The sequence below is a fragment of the Eumetopias jubatus genome, unplaced genomic scaffold (assembly GCF_037043125.1).
Source record: "Eumetopias jubatus isolate StellerSeaLion01/CBP00866 unplaced genomic scaffold, mEumJub1_p1.0 scaffold_1, whole genome shotgun sequence".
Lineage (NCBI taxonomy): Eukaryota > Metazoa > Chordata > Mammalia > Carnivora > Otariidae > Eumetopias > Eumetopias jubatus.
In genome coordinates this window covers 148,893,746-148,920,613 of record NW_028274807.1, presented here as the reverse complement: position 1 = coordinate 148,920,613, position 26,868 = coordinate 148,893,746, and the positions used below count along the sequence as shown (strand labels likewise).

The window sequence follows — 26,868 nt, the reverse complement described above, 5'->3', positions numbered from 1 at the left end:
ATTGACTAATGATGTTGAGCATCTCTTCACGTACTTTCTTATCAGTTCTTCAAAATCATTTACCAATTTTTTTTATTAGATTGTTTTTCTTCTTATTATTGAGTTGCAAGAACCCTTTGCATATTCTAGATATAAGTCCTTTGTCTGGTATATGTTTTTGAAATACTTTCTCCCAGTCTGTGCCTTGCCTTTTCATTTTCTTAACAGCGTCTTTTAAGAACAAATGTGTTTAAGTCTGAAGTCCAGGAATACTATATCCAGCAAAACTGTTTTTCAGAAATAAAGAGAGATAAAGGCATAAACAAAAGCTAGAGGAGTTCATCCCTAGACCTGCCATAAGAAATGCTAAATGGAGTTCTCAGGTTGAAATGGAGGGATGCTAAGGGCCAACAGGAAAACATATGAAAGTATAAAATTCACTGGTAAAGGTAAACATATAGGGCGCCTGGGTGGCTCAGTTGGTTAAGCGACTGCCTTCAGCTCGGGTCATGATCCTGGAGTCCCGGGATCGAGTCCCACATCGGGCTCCCTGCTCAGCAGGGAGTCTGCTTCTCCCTCGGACCCTCCCCCCTCTCATGCTCTCTCTCTATCTCATTCTCTCTCTCAAATAAATAAATAAAATCTTAAAAAAAATTTTTTTAAAATCTTTAAAAAAAAAGGTAAACATATAGGCAAACTCAGAATATTCTAACACTATAATGGTGGTGCATAAATCACTTTTATCTCCAATATAAAAGTTAAAAGTCTGCAGTGGCTTTCTGCCCAAGGGTCCTGTCCCCATGCTTTAAAAAAATCACCTTTTTTTTGCACCAAAAAAAAAAAAAAGTTAAAAATCAGTAGTGTTAAAGGTAATGTAGTGGGGCGTCTAGATGGCTCAGTCGTTAAGCGTCTGCCTTCGGCTCAGGTCATGATCCCAGGGTCCTGGGATCGAGCCCCACATCGGGTTCGCTGTTCAGTGGGAAGCCTGCTTCTCCCTCTCCCACTCCCCCTGCTTGTGATCCTTCTCTCACTCTCTCTCTCTGTCAAATAAATAAAATCTTTAAAAAATAAATAAATTTTAAAAAGTAATGTAGCTACGCTACTGCGTATTTACCCCAAAGATAACAAATGTAGTGATCTGAAGGGGCACCTGCACCCAATGTTTATAGCCACAATGTTCACAATAACCAAATGATGGAAAGAGCCCAGATGTCCATTGACAGATGAGTGGATAAAGAAGATGTGGTATATATATACAATGAAATATTACTCAGCCATCAAAAAAAAAAAAGAAATCTTGCTATTTGCAACGACGGTATTATGTTAAGTGAAATAAGTCTCAGGGAAAGACAGTTATTATATGATCTCACTGATATGTGGAATTTAAGAAACAAAACAGGGAATCTTAGGGGAAGAGAGGAAAAAATAAAACAAGATGAAACCAGGGAGAGAAGGATGCCTGGGTGGCTCAGTCAGTTAAACATCTGCCTTCGGCTCAGGTCATGATCCCAGGGTCCTGGGATCAAGTCCCACATCGGGCTCCTTGCTCAGCGGGGAGCCTGCTTCTCCCTCTGCCTGCCGCTCCCCCCGCTTGTGCTCTCTCTTTCTCTGACAAATAAATAAATTAAAAAAAGAAGAAGAGGAAAAAGAAACCAGAGGAGGAGGCAAACCATAAGAGACTCATAATCATAGGAAACAAACTGAGGGTTGCTGGAAGGGAGAGGAGTGGAGGAATGGGGTAACTGGGTAATGGGCTTTGGGGAGGGTATGTGTTCTAATGAGTACTGGGTATTATATATAAGACTGACAAATCACAGACCTGTACCTCTGAGACCAATAATACATTATATGTTAATTAATTGAATTAAAATTTTAAAAATGTTAAAACAAAAACAAAAATAAACAATATCTTGGACATATACTCAGATACAGTGGGTCAGAGATTAGTGTGGTATTTTGTCATTTATTTAATAATCATATTTACTCAATTCACTTTATTGTGATGAACAATTTAATAAACATCCTTCAAGTTATAAAAAATGTAGCTACAATAATTTGTTAATGGATGCACGATATAAAAAGATGTAAAGTATGGCATCAATATCATGAAATGTAGAGAGAGGGGAAGTAAAGGTATAGAGTTTTTGTATGTGATTGAACGTGTTTTTTAAATTAATAGACTGTTACAGCTATAAGATGTATTATGTAAGCCTCATGGTAATAACCACACACACACGCGCACACATACACACAATACCTCCAGGAGATACACAAAAGATAAAAAGAAAGGAATTAAAGTATACCACTATGAAAAATAAATAACAAAGGAAGAAAACAAGAGGGAGGAAAGGAACTACAAAGAGGCAGAAAACAATTAACAAAATTGTAACAGTAAGTCCTTACTTAGCAATACTTACTTTAAGTGCAAATGGATTAAATTCTCCAATCCAAAGATGTAAGACATGACACCATAAAACTCTTAGAAGAAAACATAGGGGAAAAGCTCTTTGACATTGGTCTTGACAATGATTTTTTGGATATGACACCAGAAGCACAACAAAGCAAAAATAAACAGGTGGGACCACATCAAACTAAAAAGCTTCTGTACAGCAAAGGAAACCATCAACAAAAGGAAAAGGCAACCTACAGAATGGAAGAAAATATTTGCAAAGCATATATCAGATACAGGATTAATATCCAAAATATATAAGGGACTCAAACAACTCAATAGCAAAAAACCAAACAACCCAATTAAAAAATGCACAAAGGACCTGAGTAGGCATTTTTCCAAAGAAGATATACAAATAGCCAACAGGTACATTAAAAGGTACTCAATATCACTAATAATCAGGGAACTGAAAATCAAAACAATAAACATCACCTCACACTTGTTAGAATGGCTATTATCAAAAAGATAAAATATAACAAGTGTCAGTTAAGGTGTGGCATAAGGGGAACCCTTATATACTGTTGGTGTGAATGTAAATTGGTATAGCTATTGTGGAAAACAGTATGGAAGTTCCTCAAAAAATTCAAAATAAAACTAACTGTACAATCCAGCAAACCCATTACTGGATATTTATCCAAAGGAAATGAAATTACTATCTCGAAGAGGTATCTGCCCTTTAATTATCATTGCAGCCTTTTTCATAACCACCAAGATGTGAAAACAACCTGTGTCCATCAACAGATAAACAGGTTTTTAAAATGTGAATGGAATATCATTTGGAATGGTAACAGAATACCATGTAGCCATGAAAAAGAAGGAAATCTTGCCATTTGTGACAACACAGAAGAAACCGGAGGGCATTATGCTAACTGAAATAAGCCAGACACAGAAAGACAAATACTGCATGACCTCACTTATATATGAAATCTAGAATACGTCAAACTCATAGAACCAGAAAGTAGAAAGATGGTTACCAGGAGCTGGGGGCATGGGGTGGAGTGAGGGAAACAGATATACTAGTTAAAGGGTACAAGACGGTATATAAAGGTATAAGATGAATAAGTCCTGGGAATTGAATGTACAGCAAGGTGACTATAGTTAATAATACTGTATTGTATACTAGGAATTTGCTAAGAGAGTAGACCTTATGTTTTCTCAGCGTGCCAAAAAAAAAAGGAAACAGAGGTGATGGATGTGTGAATTAGCTTGATTGTGGCGATCATTTCACAATGTATACATATATCAAACCATCATGTTGTACACCTTAAATATATACAATTTTTATACCTCAATAAAGCTGGGGGGAAATAGAGTATGCATGCACCATCAGTGTGACTTGTATCCAGAAGCGATTTTTAAATATAGAAAGAGCTTAGAGGAGGTAAAGGCACTTGAAGTTGCAATGGCTGAGCAGACACAGTGGTTTTCGTTGGACTGTATGCTCCTTCCGGGTGGCTTGGGTGGGGGACTGATGGAGATTAAGACAGACGAAATCAGCATGGCCACCATACCTCTTGTACCACCACTATTACATTAGCACACTTGAAGCCTGCATTAATAGCTATACATATATTGTCCAAAAAGTGGGGGAGATTCTGCTCCTGCCCCCTGCTAGAGGGGACCAGTATTGTGCTCTCTTTCCACCAGCTGCTAAAGGAGTTTGCCTGGAGGAGGGAGAGAATGATAAAAGGATGGAAACTAGGTCAAAATGTTAGAGAACCAAGTACATTGACAGAACTGAGGATGCAGAATTTGTAGAGGGGGCACAGCATCTGCATCTCCCCATGTAGTGGATGCTTCCACAACGGAAGAACTTCAAAAACATGCATCATCTCCAGAGGAGAGGAGATGGATGGTGAGAGGTTCACAGAACGTTACCAGGGAAACTCTGTGTCCTCCTTCAATTGCAGTCACACTACCCCTTCGTGTCTGGCTGGTGTGGTGCAGTGCTTGATAGCTTCAGCTCTGTAGCCAGACTGCTTCGGTTTGAACTAGCCTCTTACTTCCTCCACATGCTTCAGTATTCTCTTCAGAACAATGAAGATTAAAAATAGGCTATGTCTAATAAAGCTGTCGTGCAGATTAAGCGGGGTAATCCTGCTAAAGTGGCAGCCGAGTCCAGAGTAAGTGCTCAATAAATGTTAGCACCTGTTTTCTCACCGCCTCTATGATTACTCCTTGCGCAGCGACGGACAGGATTGCCCAGCGAATGACCCTGGAGCTTCTCTCTGGGTTGCCAGGCAACAAGCTATCTGGGACCGGTGGCTCCCCCTCCTTGAGCAGGAGGAGCTGTACAGGATTTCAACTTTCCCAAGGGCACTGAGCACTAGTAGATGACATTCCAAGACAGCTCCCCAGGACAGCTGGCTCCTGAGCCTGGATTGTTTATAAGGCAAGTTCTCATGCTTGCTCAATAAAAAGGTGGAAGAGTAGGCATTTCCTTACACAGGGAGTGGGATCCTTCCCTGGAACACAACTATGCCATGTCCTGGCTCCTTGCTTGCTTCTTGGTGGAAGGGATGAAAAGGTGGGACCATGTCACTCATCTTGTTGGCTGGGAATTTCTCATGAAGACTGCTCCATGCCCAAACTGCATGTCATGGTGTTTGCCTTCACCTACCCTCCCACACCCCTCCCTGAAATGTCTCTCCTCATCATCTTTACTCTCTGAAAGTATGCCCCCGGGACGAGTCCTCTGCCTCCTCCCAGATCTGGGTATGCTCCACTTCCCCATGATTTCATCTGCTCCTGTGGTTTCAAATGTCATCCCTGTGCTGAGGACTCCTGTTCATATCGTATCCTCAAGTTCCTGGCTGGATACTGTCACTTGGACAGGGCGTCTTAAACCTTCAAAATGCTCCAAACTGAATTAATTTTAAATTTTTCCTCTACCATAGCCATGAAACCAAACAAAACCCTTGCCCTTCTATACTCATTAACTTGGTAACTTGTACTGCTACCTATCTTGTCACCCCAACAAAAATCCTAAGGTTTCCCTTAGACCCTTCTGCCATGGCCAGTTAGTTGGCACAAACGTTGGTCACACTTCATTGGCCCTGCCTCTCTCCTCACTCAGTGCCTCTTCCCCTCCAGGACCAGTATTCTGCTCTCTTTCCACCTCATTCCACCCTGCATGCTCTGTCTGATTAATTTTTCTCCCTCTTTCAAATACCTTCAATGCCTCCCTATTACCTAAATATGTTGTAACTCCTCACTCTGGCATTTAAGGCTCTTCACAAAACAACCCATTCCTAAGATTCTATTGGGGCTGCTCCACCAACTATATTCTTAAGTCCCAATTGGTCAGTTGGATAGCTGGTACTTCCTTACACTTTCTACACTTTCTCCTTATACTCCTTACACTCTGCTGTCCCTTCCACTTCAAACACCCTCCCGAACAAACCTCCCCCTGCCCCGCCACAATCCTGTACATCTATCAGTCTCATCTCGGGTGCCCCACTCTCTTTCATGAAGCCTTCCCGGGAGCCTGCCTACAGTGACACTCTCAGAGCAGAAGGGTGTCCTTGGTTTACTGCACCTTTTCTGTTGCACTGTATTATCATCACATGAATGCTTGTCTAATACTCTTCCCAATCAGCATATATGCTCTGGAGGTTAAGGGCCATTGGTTCTGAGCAGTTTACACAGGATGGTACTGCACTGACCCTCAGGAACATGTTTGTTGATTGAATTAAGCAGGGGCTGATGTGCTTGGAAATAAGACTCAGAAGACAAGACAGCTAGCTTCTTGTGCCTGTAGGGCTGTTTGCCCTGGACATTCAGCATGGCCCCAGGAGGACGGAGCTCAGACTATCATCTCTGTCTTGGGGGGGTATCCTGGATCCTCAAACAGTGAGAGCTTTCTCAGCGGGGGAGAGCTTTCTAGCACCCATCCATGATTTAGATAATTCACCACTTCCTGCCTTGACTTTCCTCCCTTAGCCCTCTGGCTCTTTGAGGGGGCCAGGCTCACACACAGATGCTGTGCAGTGCTCAGAAAAAAGCATGTTGGGCATTTGCTGCCATCTAGTGAAGGAAGTGTGGCTCAGTTTCTTGCTAAAGCTAAGCAGATCTCGTGCTCTCCGAGAGCTGGCTTCAGGAACCCAGCCTTGGCAAAAGGGGACCATCTGGGGATGGACAGGTGTTTATGGGAAAGGCGAAGCTTCTGCACAGAACAGATCACACCCAGGCCCTTAAACTGTAATCTGGGATGGGCAAGACCACATCCTTCCAGAGCCTCCCCTACCTCCAGCCAGAAGGTATTCCTGCTGGAATGATGGCCAGCCACCTTGTTCAGAAACTTTGGTAGGCATCAGTAAAACACCCAGTGTTCATAATCAGAGGCATCTTTTAGGGAAGTCATCAGTCATCCACAGTGCCTCAGGTGGAACTGGCCATGACTTTGGAACAGGTGATTTCTATGAGGCCCTGCAGCCCTGCAGGGGAGCCCCTGTGGCCCTGTCTCAAAGGTTTCCTGGCTCTGGGACCACCCACTCCCCTTCCCCAGCATGGCACAGAGACTCAGGCACCACCAGCTGAGTGACCGCACACTCATTGGGTTACTGTGAGGTACAATTGAGATTATTCGTGACAAATGCTCAGCCAGTGCCTGACGCACAGCAACCACAAGTAAAAATTAGGTATTGATAATGATAGTATTGATATTTTGCCAATGCTCCAGAGCATAAAGCTGCCTACAAAACTCATAAAATTCAAGTCCTGGACGTGAATACACACTGAAAATAATCACCGACTCAGTGCACCAGAGCACCCAGTGCTGGGCAAGGAGGAGCCAGTCAGAGGCTCAGAGGCTCAGACCTCAGACATTGGGCTGCTGATGGCATGCCAGCCCCTCCAGCCTATCTGCGGGACTGGTTTGCACAGGGTTTTCCTCCACATTTCAATTATCACGATGTAGGTTTTTTACTTCCAGGGCAGCTTCTTGCCAGGCCTGATGTCTTGTTTGGTCTCTGGGCATCTCCAGGTTTTAGGGAAGTCCTGGGCCTTTTGATGGGCCTGGGTTGTTCTCTGGACTGCATTTCACGCAGACATTCAGCCAGAACCGAATACAGGGGTCATGAAGCTAAGATCACTGGCTGACCAGTACATTCTCTGGCTCTCCAACACCAGGGTCCAGGTGTGGCTAAGAAGGTGCTCTCTCAGTCCAAGGTGGCCACCACAGATTTTTTAAATGAGGCTTTCTTATTGGTTCCAGCCAGTGCTGTGCTGGAGTCAGCTAGGGCCAGCTCACAAGAACTGACTGGGCATCTCTTCCCAACTTCACATTCAGGAATATCATGGTGGTAGACTGAAGTCAGTCCTGATGGGTGTATTCACCACAGAAATCAATACATGTTACAAATCGTGGCACCTTTTTTTCCTGAAGAGCCAATTGTTATACACTTATCAGCATATGATGGGCTCCCATCTTAATTCCAAACAAAGCACCACTTTTGAATGGCTACTTACGTAGCCACCAAAGAAGATTTTTTGAATGAAATGTACCATCTGAATGAAATACATCTAAATGAATATACCATCTGAATGAAAATACAAACTGAAAGTCTCATTTATTTATTTTTTTTCCAAATGTATATAACGGAGATTGTAGCTGGTGAAAGATAGGGTGGTAAATGACAAGTCAAGATCACACCTTTTGTTCAAAATAAACCCAAAATACTAATGTTGGTAAAAATATCTGTAATAAGCCATTTATTTATTGGCAGGTTTTGAATTTTTACTCAGCATACAAGAGAGTTATATGTGATAAGCCACATACTTGCATTGGGGAAAACACTGAACAAAGGTTTCGAGCAATGTACCTAGAAACAGTATGGAAAAACACTATCTAAATTTTTAACATGTTTTTTGTTTCTTATTCTTTTTTGACATGATTTGAACTGTGTTTTAATCCTGACATTGGTGTGTCCTTTATAGCCCTTCGAGTGTCTTTTTCCTTGCTAAAACAGTACCAGTGATTCATAGACAGCCTTATCTTCTATCCCTGTAAGAACTGTTTGAAATAAACATTGAAATATCACTTCTTTTAGGCAGAAAAAAATGGGATGGCTAGTTCAGGGAGTCAACTGCTTGTTCACACACTGAGCTGTGGACCCCTGGAGCTCAGACGCCAGAGGCCAGGTTGTGAGGCTGTGAGGTAGGAGTGGAAGTAGGGGCTCAGTCATAGTGGACTTTGCCCTCGGCCACCCCAGAGCTGGACAGGTCTCCATTGCAGAGTGTGTGGAGTGGTGAACGGGGCCTGTCTTCCAAGGCACCTGTGGACATCTTCAGCCTGTATTTTCGAAAGGCCTTTTGAATAACAGCAGCACATCTTTCCTCTTCCTTCCTCTTGGTGGTGGTGACTATGGGTTCATATAACTTCTTGGAAGGGTTGGCTTCCATGAACTTCTCCTCCATCATCACTTTCATGCTGTCCAGGCCACCGGAGTCACCGAGTACCCTAGTGGTAAATGCGAAGAGAATATCCAGGCAGTGGAGACGATCTCCACTCACCATGGGCAAGTCCATCATGAGAAATTGAAATTTATTGGGCTTTGCCACGCGCAAAGGCTCAGGAAGGGCATCGGCAAAGTCAGAAAGGGCAGAATATTTGATGAACTGTGTTGCTTCTGGGTCAAACTTTTCCCAGACTTCATAGAATATATCAAAGTCATCTTCACCCAAAGGGTCCTCACTTTCTTCAGTGGCTGTGTTAAAATTCTCTAAAATCACAGCAATGTACATGTTGACAACAATGAGAAAGGAGATGATGATGTAACTGACGAAGTAGGTGATGGCTATGGCAGGGAGGTGACGGCTGTCTAAGTTGGGGTTGCATGAATCCTTTGATTGCAGCATGGGCTTGAGGAGGGCATCCCAGCCTGCTGATGTGGTGATCTGGAAGAGACAGAGTATGCTGCCGACAAAAGTTTTGAAGTTGAATATGTCATCAATTCCATGCTCCTCTTTCACTCTGCAAAAAGAGCTCATACCAAAAATGGCATAAATAAACATAACCAGAAAAAGTAGAAGACCGATGTTGAATAGAGAGGGAAGAGACATCATCAGAGCGAAAAGGAGAGTCCTAATTCCTCGTGCTGCCCGAACAAGTCTCAGGATCCGACCAATCCGAGCCAAGCGGACAATCCTGAAGAGTGTTGGAGGGAAGGGAATGTGCTCCTGGTTCTCCAAGGCAGAAACCATTGTACCTTAGGAGAAGGAGATAAGGCAATTAATTTCCAGCAGGCACCCTGCTTTCAGATCCAGCCTCTCTCTCCTGCCTTGGAATCTTAGTGGGATCAACTTTTATCAGTACTTTGTAATTTGTGCACTACACAAATTAAGAACTTTCTTTATCAATATTAGGGAAAATATCTATCTGTGCCCTAACTTGGAAAATAATTTCCAAGCACTGTACAACTTTAGATGGAACTTTAGATGACACAGGATGTCTATAATATTGAAGACACCCAAGGAAAAGAAAGAGAATGCAGCTTATGAAAGGCTATATTGTGACTTATCTCAAACACTTGAAATGCATTATCTATATTGGGTTTTGAAAGTCACTCATGAGATAACAAATATAATAGTTTTCCATATTTATTGTATATATAGAATGGAAAGCAGATAAACTAAGGATGGAGTCCTTCAGATTAGCATAAGGAGAAACTTCTGATACTGATTGATGGTTGGCTTAAGCCTGAGCTTTCAGTGGAAATTGTGGAACTTCTAACCCCAAAGCTCCTTAAAAAGGCAGGTTTTTACTTGCATAGGGGAATTTGAACACAGCTTCCTACAGGTGAGGACAGGACAGGGCTGGAGGGAGATGGTGGTGTTGGGATGCTCAACTCTAGGTGGAACCTGCCACAGAGCTCTTATATTTATCAATACGCTCATCCCAAGGAAGAACTCCCGAGATCCACTCAAAAAGCTCAAGGGATTAAGTTGAAGATACTTTCCTTATTGTTATAGACGCCTCTAAAAATAGCATCTCGAGCAAAGTTTTCTGCAAACAGCTGATTATTTGGCCTAAAATGTCATCCTGTTCTCTCATTGCCTATTCTGTAAGCAACTGATACAAGATTTGAAACAATTCACATTTTGGCCCAAACATTATAGAATGGCTGGAACATGCTTGCCTTGTGTAGACATGGCCTTGCTCTTGCTCTGGGTGGTGGGGTCCTCAAAGGCATTAGAGGTGATGGGCAGCCAAAATTGTCTGCTATCCCTTAATGACTAAAGAGAACTAGTTCATAATATATTTCACCAACTGCCCAATTGTGCCAACGAAGTTGAATTCATATGTTAATTGGACAGCCAACTCTAGTGAGATGTAAATTTATTAAGTTCCAACTTAACAACAACTGGAGGAGGTCCACCCTTTAAGGCTACCTCCTTCACAAATATTTCTTTGACTAATAGGAGCCTACAGTAATCTGTCCTTTATCTGAACTCAGTTTTTTTGTGTACCATGGGATATGGTGTGCAGGTAATTTGTCTTTTTCTGACTCTTTAAGGTGAATAAGTCTTAATACCTAAACCGCATTGTCAACTCCTAGAGAAGGATTCACTTTGACTCATACTCATTTTGTATTTCTCTAAAAGCTTAGGAAAGACCTTGGGAAAGTGTAGAGGATTAGTGTTGGGTGGCAGATCTACTGGCAAACGTATATAAAATGCTGCCCAAATAAATAAATAAAAAATAAAATAAAATAAATAATAAATAAATAAAATGCTGCCCACATTGGTGAGTAGGATTTGGCTCAGTGTGTGGATTTTCTCATCCACTGGAGCAAAATGCTATCCAGTGCTCTGCTGTGTAACTGCAATTGCCTAGCAGTTGTTCAAAGGACAGAAGTAAGAGATATTTCCACAACCTGCATGCTGGCTGGCACTGCCTGGAAGGAGTTCAGTAAGTAGTGGAAAAAATGAGCTGCTCTCTGCATATTGGAGGAAGGGGTTCTTCAAGTTCTCAGAGGGCTGTGCCAGAGTCATTCTACCATCATTTTCTGACCTTATTGCTGCTGTCAATTTCACCAGGACTTGGAATTGGAATTGACTGATAAAGATTAGCAGTCTATTTCACTGGAGGTGTGTGGAAGGATCTATTTCTGAACTTTATCTACATAAACTTCATGGCTTAGAAACCAGAACAGACTATGAACTGTACCATTTTCTTGTTCTTAGAAACATCTGCATTGCTGCTGTAGTGATAGGAACCAAAATATTTTGATCTCACATATCTGTTTAACACATTCTTTCTGAAATAGTACAAAAGCTTCCAATTGTGAAATCAGTTTTCATTGTCTTCATTGCTTTTTGAACTATGAGAATGGCCCCTGGGTGGTTGCACACAATTATAAAAAGTCAGATTATCGGTTTAGTTAAAAGCAAACTGTAAAAACCCAGAGTGGAAACTCTTATGGTTTAGCCATGAAGAATTTAATTTGAAAGTTGATGTGTGTGTGTGTTATAAAAAAGGTATATGGAAACAACCCTTTTTTTCTCTATTCTTCTTCCACAAATCTTAGAGTTAATCCTGCCTATGTTAAGAAAAATATACTGATTATAGAGCAAGACTGGTTGGTGAATGGGCTCCAAGCAGTTGAGACAAACATAGTTCATGCTGTGGTTTAAGTTAACATGGGATACAGAATAGAGAGAAAGCACTGCTTGCCCTCATGACACACTCTTGGAAACCCAGTCTAGGCTGGGCTATGGAGGTCCTATATAGGAGGTGAGAGAAGGCCTAGCAATGTCACAGGGGAGCAATAATTGTGATCTGACATGCACATGGATTTTTGAACTAAAGAAAACCATGGGAACTAAGTACCAAATCCTTAAGACTAAAAGATGCTCATGAGAGCTTATAGTTGCCCATGAAAGGTAGACCTTTGACTCAGTTACCTGGATATACCAGGTATCCCCACAAACACTTTAAGGTCATCTTAGTTTTGTCTATCTCCATTGAATAAACGGATCCACACAATTATTTAACTCCATTTCAGTAGTGTAAACAGTCAAGGGAATGAAAATTGCTCTGTATCTCCTAGCAACTTCCCAGTAGAGAATGGCATCAATACACCTGTCTATTTTTTCAGAAACCACATTAAGCCTAATTTGTTGCTTTGTGGATAGTTTGGACATACTTCCAAATGGTAAGATTTACTTCTAGCTCTCAGATTAAAGCCTCTTGGGTTTCTGATATTACTTACTAACAATAGAAAGAACCACAATCACACAATCAAATAAATTCCAGCCAATGGTGAAGTAGTATTGCCTCAAAGCAAAGATTTTGGTGAGACACTCAATTGTAAAGATGACCACAAAGGCCAGGTTGAGACGCTCAAGGACGAGTTTCGTGGCTTCAGACTGGTCATCTGATTCAGCCATCATGCTAAGCATGTTGAGGAAAATGAGGATGATGATGATGATGTCAAAGACCTGGCTTGTGACTAGGTCAAACACGAGACCCTGGCATTTATTCTGAGAGGGAAAAGAAAAAAGGAATCTTAGATCATTTTGCACTGTAAGAATGAAATCACATACACAAAAAAGGCACATACAACAGAATTTGTCCTCTCTTAAAATTGAAGCAGTTTCTTAAAAAATGCACACCCTTTTTAAACAACAAGAAATTCTTGCATTTACATTTTCATTTAAATTTAATTACATAACTGTTTTTGAAGTTGTAGGCTTACAGCTTTAATTCCATTTTAAAACGAAAAAACTGTTGTGATGATGTTTTACTGAAATAAAACAGCTCCTGTTGGATTTAATAATAAAAAGATGAACTTCAGTTTCTATATTTCATCTGTTTCTTTATTTGGGCTTCAATAATATTAACGCAGAGAATACCTACTCACATAATTATGTTGGACGAAATGGAATTAACATCTCCAAGCCTCCACTTGTTAATTCAGAATTATCAGACCTAAATATACTTAACCAAAACTCTGTATTCAAGCATTTCTTGAATGCCAATTTTCTAAATGTGGTTCACTTGAAAATAAGGCTAGATAAATGGGATTGTGATGTAATGATGACTAAAAACAGAAATAGAAAAATTGATTATTTCATTTTATTATTGATGGTGAACTTACATATTGGTTGGTACATAGATGGTCATACTGCTCACAAAGTAAGTATATGTTAATTGCTCTGGTTCAGGTTCTAGCTCAAGTTAGCATGCCTAATCCACCACGTACAGTGAAATGACTCAATTGTCTAGCTATATTTTCTGTAATCTAACAGCTGTGAAGCACTACTTCTCTTTACTTAGTGGAAAACTATTCTTAAACACAAACTCAGACACAAATCTTGTATGGTATTCTTGACTGTAAATGGGTTGATTTACAATATATGTATACATTAAGGTATTTTATATCATATTATCATCTAATTGAAATATACATACACTAGTCTATTTAGAAAACTCATAAACTCCTGAGAATCATTTTTAGAACCCTAGGTATCTCTTATGGTAATCAGACAAAAGATGATGTTGGTTTGTGGTGGTGATAGTGGAGAGGGATATAAGCATTTAGGTTTAAGAGCTAATATGGAAGTAGATGCAGAAGGAGTAAGAGAGTGTTTGAATGGAGATGGCTATGGGGAAATGATAGGCTGAGGCTATCGTTTCTGGTTGGTGGAGCCATTCAAGAGAACAGAGAATGAGGCACTTTGGAGGGAAATGATACGATCTGTCCTGAGAACATTGAGTTTGAGGGGCCAGTGGGGAATCTGAGGACCTTGGGCAGGTAAAGGTATGGTCTGGAGCTCAGGTGCAGAGCTGAAATGCAGATGTGCAGTTCAATAGCACCAATACTGACATGAGTTAAAACCATGAGAGTGGACGGTATCGGTCAGGGAGAGCAAGGACCATGAGAAGAAAGAGGGTAGGGACAGCACTGGAGGGATACTACATTTAAGTCGGTGTCTTTGAAATCTTGTCCCAGAATCATTAAAACTTTCATCAAGGAGTCTGGAGAAGAAACTTGAAAGTCAGTTGCATTTGCTGTGTGAGAAAGCTTCTAGGAAGTCAGAAAGGGCCTGGAGAAAAGATACTTTTAAGAGTGCTCTCCAGGGAATCACAGTGATTGGCAAGAAAAACAGTGAGGGAGAGTAAGCCTAGGCCTAATAGTTTAACTCCAGTATTTAGAGTAACAGAGGAGATCAAGAATACAAGTTACCTAAACTGGTAGATATCAAAAAGCATTCGATATCACTTTAGAATGTACAGTGAAACCTACACCTCAGTATCATCTGTGTGGATGGTTCAGAAAGAATCAGAAATGATGCCAGATCCCTTCCTCTACTGCTAAATAAAATAAAATGCATCACTGCTCAGGTTAAAACAGCTAGATTCCCCTCCACCCCCATGCAATTGCTATTCATTTGTTCCAAAGGTCAAAAATAAGATTTAGATTTTAGAGATTAAAAAAAAAGTCTGTGGGGAGATAAAGCTGTGAGTTAAGGGTTAACAGCTGATTTAAAAATCTAAACTCAAACTAGGGACACCTGGAATGTGTATTTATCTCATGCAACACTGCTCTCTGGAACATAGCAGTTAAGGTAAATATGATACATAACTGGGGAGATGACAACTGCTTGTTGGAATTACTCCTTGTGAAGCCCTGACTGGTAAGCTGTAGCTACACAGGGAGAGTTATGGCATGACACCTATTTCCAGATGAACCATGTGATGAACATGGCAGAAGACATAGTTAAAGCATGGAGGTAGAAGCTTGCCTCGGGTAAAGTAGTCCTTGCCCACCTGAAACTCATCCCTTGCAGCTTAGCATGCCCAGTGCAGGGGAGAGGCCTCGAAGCTGCAGCTGTGTCATTGCAACTTCTGTTTGGCTATGTGCTGCCTTGCTTGATTCATATTCTTTATGAAATAAATGGTTAAATATGTGGGAATCTATTGTGTCTCATGATTCTTTTAGTTCATTTCAAATCTAGGACCAACTGGTATTGCGCCAGCGGTCGCACAGCATGCACGTGTAAATAAAAATTCTCTTTGTCTTTTTTGTTGGCTCAAGTTCAAATAAGAACCTCTCCAGATATAATTGTCTCATTAACCGCTCAGTAAAAAATTCTTCATTGTATAAATTCTAAACACTTTGCCCTAACATTCCCAGATATTTTTAGTGCAATACAAATATTTAATCCTAGTGGGATGGACCCTGTGTGTACCCTAAAACATCCTCTTTCATTCAACTAATAATTACTGAGAATACACTTTAAGCCAGGCTCTTTTCTGAGTCATAGGAATAGCAGTAAACTAAACATACCTTTGATAATTTGGGGTCTCATGTTCAAAAGAAAATCTCTAAATCCTATACATGGTTCGGATATCAAGCCCCTCTCCCATACTACTTTTCTGAACTTTCCCATTGACCCTCTCTGCCTTGAAAACCTTCAAACTTACTTGTCAGAGCTACCAACTATGCCTAGCATATTACTTTATAATCTGATGCGTGCAGGTTCCAGCTCCTCAGTTAGACTGCGAACATGAAGCAACTCTGGAGTACATGATGAAGCAAGATTCATCGAGAGCAAGGGTCAGCAAACTATATCCTGTAGGCCAAATCTGGCCCACTACTGGTTTTTGTACAGCCTGTGATTTTACATTTTTTAATGTTGGGGAAAGAAGAACTCAAAAGGAAAATAAAATTTTGACATGTGAAAATTAAAGAAATCCAAGGTTTGGTGTCTATAAATCAAGTTGCATTAGAGCGCAGCCGTGCACACTTGCTCTACACTGTCTACGGCTGCTTCTGTGTTACATGGCAGAGACTGCATGGCCTGCAGAGACTACAATATTTACTATCTGCCCCTTTTTTTTGTCAAGTCCTGATATAAACATTTTATCATAAATACTGGGGAAGTGGAAACCAGTATGCGTGACCTAGACTTCACACCAGAAAAGGCTGGAAAATGATATTATAAATGCACTTTAAATTGGTCACTATTTAGTCAAAACTATAATGAGATATCACCTCACACCTGTCAGAATGGCTAAAATTAACAACATAAGAAACAATGGGTATAGGTGAGGATGTGGAGAAAAAGGATCACTCGTACTGTTGGTGGGAATACAAGCTGGTGAAAAACAGTATGGAGTTTCCTCAAAAACCCCAAAATAGAACTACCTTAAGATCCAGCAGTCACACTACTGGGTATTTACCCAAATAATACAAAAATACTAATTCAGAGGGATACATTCCCCCCAATACTGATAGCAGCATTATCTACAATAGCCAAATTATGGAAACAGCCCAAGTGTCCATCAACTGATGAATGGGTCAAGAAGATGTGGTATATATACAAAAGAATATTATTCAGCCATAAAAAGAATGCTATCTTGCCATTTGCAATGACATGGATGGAGCTAGAGAGAATAATGCTAAGTGAAATAAGTCAGAGAAAGGCAAATGGCATAGGATTTCCACACATATGTGGAACTGAAGAAACAAAACAAATGAACAACGGGGCAAAAAAGAGAGAGGCAAACCAAGAGACAGACTCTTAACTATAGAGAACTGATGGTTACCAGAGGGGAGGTGGTTGAGGGGGATTAAGGAGTGCACCTGTCATGATGAGGACTGGGTTACGTATGGAAGTGTTGAATCACTACATTGTACACCCGGAACTAATATAACACTGTATGTTAACTATACTGGACTTTAAATTTAAAAAAAAGATTTAGTTAAAACAAACTATTAGGTTTACATCATTGTAATGAGTATATACTAAGCACCTATTGTGTGCTCACTAAAAAGCAAATGAAAGTTGTTGCTCAAGTTGTTATTATTGAATTTGAATGTCTAATTTTCCTAAGGACTTGAGCCAGACACCAGTGTATCTGGGTCTTTGTTGAGTTCTTAGATAATGTCTGTAAACTTAAAAAATAAAGAACAGCACTGCAAATATCTGAGCTCAAGACCACTTAATGGATCTATGTATTTAGAACGAATCAATTGCTCTCACCAGAGGTCTTGGAATGGGCTTTTGAGGTTTTTTGGATCCTAATTTTTTCATTGCATTATAGTATTTCTTCTGTTCTTCTGTCATAAAAATGTCTTCACCACCTAAGTATTTGGAGAAGATGAGAGCTAATTATCATTAACAGGGTTTTTTTGGAAACAAGTTCTGAATTTTCAGAAATAGTTTCAAAGTTACATTACATTCTATCAACAATTCCTAAAATTCCATTGGGAAGCAAAAGAGGCTGGACTCTATAGGAGGGCTGAAACAAGATTTAAATTAAGGAAAGGAAAAATGCTACTTTTATAAGCTATATCTTACTTTTTAGAATATGAATAAAGATTACATATTCTTTGCAAACATCCACATCTTTAAAAAATTGAGTATATTTTAGGTTGCATAAATCAAATCACAATGCAAGAAAAGCAGATATTAGTAACAAAAATTTAAACAAAAATCTAACCAAATGGCAATTAAAATTCTCCTAAATAAATGAATAAATGCATATATTGCTATTAATAAAATTTTCCAGACCCATTCTCAGAGAAAAAATAAAGAACTAGAGAGCTTTAAATGTTTTCACTTTTGAGCAAGAACAAATAGAAATATGAACAAGAATTTTCATTTCTGGAAATTTTAGGAGGAAGTAAAATACCTAGAAATGCTGGGTAAATTAGAACAGAATTCTTTTAAAATGTATAGTTAAATTTGCACAAAAGTAAGGAAAATCTCTGGGGTCTGAAAATCAACAGTGATCAAAGAGTAGCAAATTAGCCTGAAGCCACTGCTGGCCTAAGAGCATTTGCTAATCTCTGTAAAAACTAGAATCTTGGGCCTTAATAACTATAAGGGAGTCATGTGGAAAAGGTTTATGCCAAGGTCCCTGCATGAATCCGAGACTCCTTAAGTGCTGCTGATGAAAGGGTGAAGAAGAAAACAGAATCTGTCAACGGGCAGTGGAAGACAAGTAGGAAACTGTCTTAGTCTGGACTATGGGTAATAACCCCATCTTCCCTGACAATCTGGGAATCTGGGCCTGCCTTGATGATGGTGTGGGATTTAAATTTTCCCCGCTACCAGTATGGACCAAAATATACATCCCTAGGATCATCTTTTCAACAATGGTCCTAGGGAAAATGGAAATCCACATGCAAAAGAATAAAGTTAAATTCTTACTTAACACCATACACAAAAATAGCTCAAAATACATCAAAGACATAAATGTGAGATCTAAAACAAAAAAAACTCTTTGAAGAAAACACAGGGCAAAAGTTTATAAGACTAGATCTGGCAATGATTTCTTGCACATGATACCAAAGGCACAGATAACAAAAGAAAAAATAGACAAATTGGATTTCATGAAAATTTTAAAATTATGTGCATCAAAAGATACTATCAATGGAGTAAAAAGGCAACCCACAGAATGGGGAAAATATTTATATATCATATATCTGATAAGGGATTAATCAGAATATATGGAAAACTCCTAAAATTTAACAACAACAAAAACAGCCAATGTAAGAGAAATTACTATCTGTGTTCTCTTCTAGAATGTTTATGGTTTCAGGTTTCACATTTAGGTCTTTAATCCATTTTGAGTTTATTTTTGTATATGGTGTTAGAAAGTGATTGTTTCATTCTTTTACATGTAGTTGTCCAGTTTTCCCAGCACCATTTATTGAAGAGAATGTTCTTTACCAATTTTACATTCTTGCCTCCTTTGTCATAGATTAATTCACTATATAAGTATGAGTTTATTTCTGGCCTCTCTATTCTGTTCCATTGATCTATGTGTCTATTTTTGTGCCAATACCATACTGTTTTGATTATTACAGGCTTGTAGTATATCTTAAAATCTGGAACTGTGATACCTCCAGCTTTGTTCTTCTTTTCTCAAGATTGCTTTGATTATTCAGGGTCTTTTGTGGTTCCATACAAATTTTAGTGTTATTTGTTCTAGCTCTGTGAAAAATGCTGCTGGTATTTTGATAGGGATTGCATTGAATCTGTAGATTGCTTTGAGTAGTATGGACATTTAAATAATATCAATTCTTCTAATCCACAAGAACAGAATATCTTTCCATTTGTTTGTGTCATCTTCAATTTCTTTCATCAGTGTTTTAGTTTTCAGAGTATAGGTCTTTCACCTCTTTGGTTAAATTTATTCCTAGGTATTTTATTCTTTTAGGTGCAATTCTAAATGGAATTGTTTTCTTAGTTTCTCTTTCTGCTACTTCATTATTACTGTATAGAAATGCTACCAATTTCTGGGTATTAATTTTGTGTCTTGCAGCTTTACTGAATTCATTTATTGCTTCTAGTAGTTTTTTGGTGGAGTCTTTAGGATTTTGTATGTATAGTATCATGTCATCTGCAAATAGTGATGGTGTAACTTCATTAGCAATATGGAAGACTCATTTATTTTTCTCGTCTGATTGTTGTGGCTAGGACTTCCAGTACAATGTTAAATAAAAGTGCCAAGAGTGGACATCCTTGTCTTGTTCCTGATCTTAGAGGAAAGGCTCTCAGTTTTTTCCCACTGAGTATGATATTAGCCATGGTTTTTTCATATATGGCCTTTATTATGTTGAGGTATGTTCCCCCTACACCCACTTTGTTAAGAGTTTTATCATGAATGACTGTTGAATTTTGTCAACATTTTTCTAGATAGGTCTCCTGAGGCAAAGGAAACAAAAGCAAAAACAAGTTATCAGGATTACATCAAAATAAAAAGCTTTTTCACAGTGAATGAAATGATCAACAAAACAAAAAGGCAATTTACTAAATGGGAGAAGATATTTGTAAATGATATATCCAATAAGGGTAAATATCCAAAATATATAACTTATACAACTCAACAATCCAATTAAAAAATGGGCAGAGGTCCTAATATGTCTTTTTCCAAAGAAGACATATGAATGGCCAACCGATACATGAAAAAGTGCTCAACATCACTAAATCATCAGGGAAATACAAATCAAAACTACAATGAGATGTCACCTCACACCTGCCAGAATGGCTAAAATCAAAAATACAGAAAACAACAAGTGTTGTCAAGAATGTGGAGAAAAAGAACCCCTCACGCACTACTGGTGGGAATGCAAAATGATTCAGTCACTGTGGAAAACAGTATGGAGGTTCCTCAAAAAATTAAAAATAGAAATATCATACAATCCAGTACTTCTACTACTGGGTATTTACCCAAAGAAAATGAAAACACTAATCTGAAGAGATATATGCACCCCTATGTTTATTGTTAGCCTTATTTATTATAGCCAATACATGAAAGAAACCTAAGTGTCCACTGATGGCTGAATGGATAAGGAAGATGTGGTACACATGTGTGTGTGCACATGCATGTGCACTTCTGCACGCACACACACACACACACACACAGAGAGGAATATTATGCAACCATAAAAAAGGATGAGTTCATGCCATTTAAGACATGGATGGACCCAAAGGGTATTATGCTAAGTGAAATAAGTCAGACTGAGAAAGACAAATACCATATGATTTCACTCATATGTGGAATCTAAAAAACAAATAAACAGACAAAAAGCAGAACCAGGCCTACAAATACAGAGAATAACAGAGGGCTTTCAGAGGGGAGGGAGGTAGGGGATGGGTAAAATGGTTGAGGGGAGTGGGAAGTACAGTCTTCCATTTATGGAATGAATAAGTCATGGGCACAAAAGGCACAGTATAAGGAATATAGTCAGTGATATTGTAATAGTGTTGTATGGTGACAGATGATAGCTACACTTGTGATGATCATGGCATAACATATCAACTTGTCAAATAACTATGTGGTACACCTGAAAGAAATATAATATGTGTCAATTACACTCAAAATAAATAAATAAATAAATAAATAAATAAATAAATAAAGCACTCCAATTCAAAAACTGGCAAAGGACTTGAATAGACATCTCTAGAGAAGATATACAAATAGCCAACAAGCACATGAAAAAACAGTCAATATCACTAGTCATTAGGGAAATGCAAATAAAAACCAAAATGAGGTACCACCTCATACCCATTAGGATGGCTACTATCAAAAAAAGAGAAGACGAGCACTGGTGAGCATGAAGAGAAATCAGAATTACACTGTTGGTGGGAATGTAAAATGGTAGCTTCTTTGGAAAAAATCCAGTGGTTCCTCAAAAAATTAAAAAATAGAATTACCATATGATCCAGCAATTCCACTTCTGGATGTATACCCAAAAGAATTGAAAGCAGGGTTTCAAAGAGATATTTGAACACTCATATTCATAGCAGCTTTATTCACAATAGCTAAAATGTGGAAGCAACCCAAGTGTCCATCAACAGATGAATGTATGAGCAAAATGTGGTATATATATACAATAGAATATTATTCAGCCTTAAAAAGGAAGGAAATTCAGAAATATGCTACAACATGGATGAACCTTGAAGACATTATGCTAAGTGAAATAACTCAATCACAAAAAGACAAATACTGTATGATTCCATTTATATTAGATACTTAGAACAGTCAAATTCATAGCAACAGTACAATGGTGGCTGCCAAGGGCTAGGGGGAAGGAGAATGGGGAGTTATTGTCTAATTAGGTATAGAGTTTGAGTTTTACAAGATGAAAAGAGTTATGGGGATGGATAGTGGTGATGGTTACACAAGATTATGAATGTATTTAATACCACTGAAATGTACATGAAAAATGGTTAAGGTGGTAAATTTCATGTTGTGTATATTGTACCACAGTAAAAAAATTTTGTGAAAAAAAAATGCAGCCCTAGAAGTTAACCAGGTTGTTCCAGGATGCCTGGCAGATACAAGTGTCTTTAGTAATTACATTCATCACAGCAGTGTGTATTAATACTATTATTCTGAGACTGTCCTATGTGTGTTTTAGGGGATAAAACAAAAATGATTAATTATGGAAATTTTTAATTCTATTACTTCCTATGCCCGTGAGAATCAGTTTTTTCAGCGTGGAAAAGAGGAGATACAGATTATTATTAGAGAAGAAGTTAAGTGAAAACCTTGTAGTTCTGAACTTGAATGAACAGTATTCATATTTCCACACACATTTCCTTGAAGTCCTAAATCTGAAGTAGCTCTGTCCACTGAAAAAGCTTTGAAGCAATAACAATGAGTATTTCAGGTTGTGATCTCAGAATACCACCTCCCCCCCACAAAAAAAAACCCCACAAAAAAACCCAGAACTCCTTAGAGAAATGGCTGATTCTTGATCTGGCACAAAAGTATGATTTAGCCCTGGAATATCTTGTCATTCCAGAGAGCAAGGAATCTGTCAGACGGGAGGACCTGATTTTAATCCTGATCTCAAAAGCATATCAATTGATCAGAGAATGAATAAATGAATAAATATTTTAAGAAAATAAAGAATCAAGGAAATTTGAATGTTGACTGGATATTTGACAGATTTAGAGAATTCATGTTAAACTTCTTAGGTGTGGTAATGGAATTGTGGTTATCTTTAAAAAGAGATATGTTTTGAAATATATGTGGGTGAAACAGTGTGATGTCACTTGCTCTATTAAAAAATCTGGTAACAGGATTGGATAAGGGCATAGATGCCATAAATATGTACTTAAGTCAATAAACATGTTGGGTGATAGGTCTTGTAGGTTCTTTTTAGTAAAGCAAAACAAAACAAAATACCATGGCCTGATCAAAACAGTGATTTCAAATGTAAGCTTCCAGCTAAAATCACAAGGCCTTAACATCCAAATTGCAGGGATTGATTGCAATCAAGCTGCATATTACAAAGGTGACTCTACACAGCACACAGCACACTTCCAAATAACAGCAGCAATGTAGTTACAGAAGGACAATGAGTGACTCTCCCAGCAGATACTAAGAAGGCTGATCAGTATCAGGATACATCTTGGATAGATTACAAGAGTTCAAAAAAAATTAAAAAGAGTCATAAAAACAATTAGGAAAACCAAAGGTGAATATTTAGTTATCCTATTTTAGGATTTTGGGATTCAGTTCCTACATGCAAGAGAAGAAGCCAAAAAGGACAAGATTGGGAATCTGACTCCATAAAAACACTAAATGTCTATAAATAAAAAATGTCATTATAGAAATATAAGAAGTTACAAGTTGGACTTACTGCTTATAAACATAAGAAAAAGATGACAATCTCAACTTTAAAAAAGAGACAAACGGAGAAATACAGCCATCAATCTGTGAAAAAGTGTATAACCTCACAAATGACCAAATAAATGAATATAAAACAATGAGATAACACTTTTACCATCAAGCTGGAAAAGATCATAAAAATTATAAAAATAAGAATGCTGAGAACAGAGCAAACAGGCATATTTACATCTTGCAAAAGAGAGTACCTAGCACAGCAGCTCTGAAAGGTTATTTGACAATATATCTTTAATGCCTTAAATTCTAGAAACTTATCCTGAAGAAATAATTGCTGATACACAGAGAATTTCAGGAATGTTCGTGATTGTTTTAAAAGAGCAAGAAATTTGTAAATGATCTAAATGTCCAAAAAATAAGGGAATGATTAAGATAAATTATTATTTATCCATAATAATGGGATGCAATTTAGCTCTGAAAAATTCTTATAACAAAGATGATTTCATCACATGGGCCCATAACTCATGGGAAGGAGGGGAAGCTACAAAATTAAAAGTATCATGTAATCTCAACCATGTACAAGGAATACATACATATTCAGTGAGAAAGTAACTGGAAGAGATTATGTCAAAATGACAAAGCTTAATCTAAAATTGTTATCATTTGATGGTCACCTTATGAGTAGTTTAAATTTTTTTAATCTTTCTTTATTTTCCACATTTACTACAGATCCCCTGTGAATTACAGAATCAGAAAAAAATAAACATCTGTTTATTATAATGTATGAAGAAAAAAATCTCACTGAAAAAACCTGCTGCTCCCCCAAACATCTTTCCAAGTTCAATAAACCTGCTAGACTTACGTGCTGGAAGCTGGGACACAAGTTTGCTGGAAGAGAAGAGTTTTTCTTTTTATCCTGGATAACAAGGTACACTTGAAAGGTTATTAAAATATGACTATAGTGTCATAAATACTAATCCTGGTACTTGTTTTTCTGTTGGGGTTTAACAATGCCCCCCATTTAAGAAGGTAGAATGGAAAGTAAAAACAATGATTTAATAAAACCCAGCTGTTCTCAGTCTCTTTTTAGCCATATCTTCCAGAATCTTCTCCAGGTGGCTTTGTTCCCATACAGATGATAAAGGTTACTTTGCACAGCAATCTAGATTAGAACTGTGTTCCATCCAAGCCCTTTGGAAAAGAGAGGTGAAAATACCAAATCAGGACAACCCCCATACTTATCTTTTTCTGCTGTTGGTTGAAGTTGTCAATAATAACACCAATAAAAAGATTCAGTGTAAAGAATGAACCAAAGATGATAAAAGCCACGAAGAAAAGGTAGTTTTCTGGTTTCTCCTCAAACCCTGGCTGTAGATCTTTCTGTTAGGGATTTTTTAAAAAGAAAAGAAAACAATTACTGGAGAAAATTATAAGCCATCTTAACTGGCTTATCTAGAAGACCAAAGTGTTTCTCAGCAGTAACATTAACTACTTGGGTTCCTGAACAGCCATGGCCCCTGCTGGGAAACCCTCTTTTAGTTTCCCCTAGAGGAACCTGACTGGTACCATGCAATGGGGAGGGCATGTGACAAGAGGGTTAGACTTTTTCTTCTAAGCAATGGAGAATCATGAAAGGATTGTAAGAGAGGGGAGTGGCCTGATCACGTGTCCTTTGAGAGGGTGTCTAGGATGTCTATATGGACACATAACTGTAAGGAGCCAGACTGGAAATAAGGCCACTGGAGAAGGGGCACAGTCCCATCAGGCACGGTGACTAACTACCAGCTTGATGAATGATAACATCCTTCATATGAGAGCCCACTGTTGTATTTGGTCTGTGCTTGTGTCCTGTCACTCTTGAATTCCTAGGTCCTAAAATACTTTGTGACATGTAGATTCTCAATACACATTGAATGAATGTTTGGATGGATGGATGGATGAGTGAATGAATAGTCAAGCTATAGAACAGACACCAACCAAGCTATAGAACAGACTATAACCAAGTTCCCCCAACTCAAAGTATGACCAAAAGCATCCAAAATCCCTTTCATACAAGTTCTTTACATTGACATTGGCTTTATACACTTTGGGCATAGGTGTCAGGACAATTTCTCTTCTTTCTCCAGATCACACTCAAAGATACAGGTATGAGTGTTGATAGCTCTGTCACCCCTTGAATGTTTTTATGATATTTGTTATTTAACACCCACCATACAGACTAATATAATGAAGGTAATATTTGAAAATACTTTTGTCTTTTGTCTTGAAGAGCACATGACCTTAGTCCCAGTTGGCTTGAGATGTCCATTTGTTTGAACTAGGGGTAGGCATTAGTACAGAAACGATACGATGGAAAGAAAGAATTACTATCAGCATCTGATATTTAAAATAAGATTACAGGGGCACCTGGGTGGCTCAGTTGTTAGGCATCTGCCCTCGGCTCAGGTCATGATCTCAGGGTCCTGGGATCGAGCCCCACATCGGGCTCCCTGCTCTGCGGGCTCCCTGCTCCTTCTCCCTCTCCCACTCCCCCTGCCTGTGTTCACTCTCTTTCTGTGTCTCTCTCTGTCAAATAAATAAATAAAATCTTAAAAAATAAAAAAAATAAAATAAAATAAGATTATATAGCAGGCTAACAGTCCTACAAAGAGAGGTTCAAATAGGAAGAGGAAAGGACAAAAAATCACCCCTGTTGTACCTAGGGAATTGTCAGAAAAAGAGAGAGACAGAGAACATCAAAGCCTTGAGATGTGTGTCCTGATTTACCCTCTTTGGGTTTGGAGAAGGGACTTGGGATTCAGTAAATTGAAGAGAACATGGGGGTACAAAGAGGATATTCTTCCTCAAATTCTGTATTTTTCTAAGAGGAAGCTGCTGCTGGGAAGGCCTGGGATACACTGCACAGGCAGGATGAGTTAAGAGGTTAGAGTAGCATAATTAGAGAGAGTCTCTCAAATTTTTTGGTTTTCATGAGGCTTGGACATGGAGTCGATAGCCATAGGCCTGCCATGATGAGCTTTTGGCAAGAGATGGGAGTAGACTGCTGGGTCAGGGGACCATGTAGAGGACATGTCATAGAGTGAGTGTTTGAGACCAGGAGGAATTGAGCGGGGAGAAAGGCCCATGGTTTCACCAATATTTGAGACCAGCAAGATTCTCTGTGACTACACAGACAAGGGCATCATCATGCTAGAAGCCAGTATATACACACCAGCCATAATGTTCCAGGACCAGCATCAGGATGGGCATCCCTCCACACACCTCCACCCATCTATCATTCATTCAGGGAACATGTAAGCCACACACCTCTTCCTGCATACATCTGCATAAGATTTCCTCC

The 26,868-nt window shown here is 38.9% G+C and overlaps 1 protein-coding gene across 2 annotated transcripts in view; it reads right to left on the bottom strand.

Moving 5' to 3' along the window:
- Positions 1 to 8,605: 8,605 nt before the first annotated feature.
- The window catches only part of SCN11A (sodium voltage-gated channel alpha subunit 11), an 80,499-nt gene continuing 62,236 nt past the window's right edge, over positions 8,606 to 26,868 (bottom strand). For both annotated transcript variants that reach the window (XM_088021405.1, XM_028107110.2), the window contains exons 23-26: positions 24,767 to 24,908; positions 17,423 to 17,523; positions 12,643 to 12,913; positions 8,606 to 9,636 (exon numbers count right to left, since the gene is read on the bottom strand). In XM_088021405.1, the coding sequence (XP_087877531.1) occupies positions 8,606 to 9,636; positions 12,643 to 12,913; positions 17,423 to 17,523; positions 24,767 to 24,908 (1,545 nt within the window). The remainder of the gene's footprint in view (positions 9,637 to 12,642; positions 12,914 to 17,422; positions 17,524 to 24,766; positions 24,909 to 26,868) is intronic.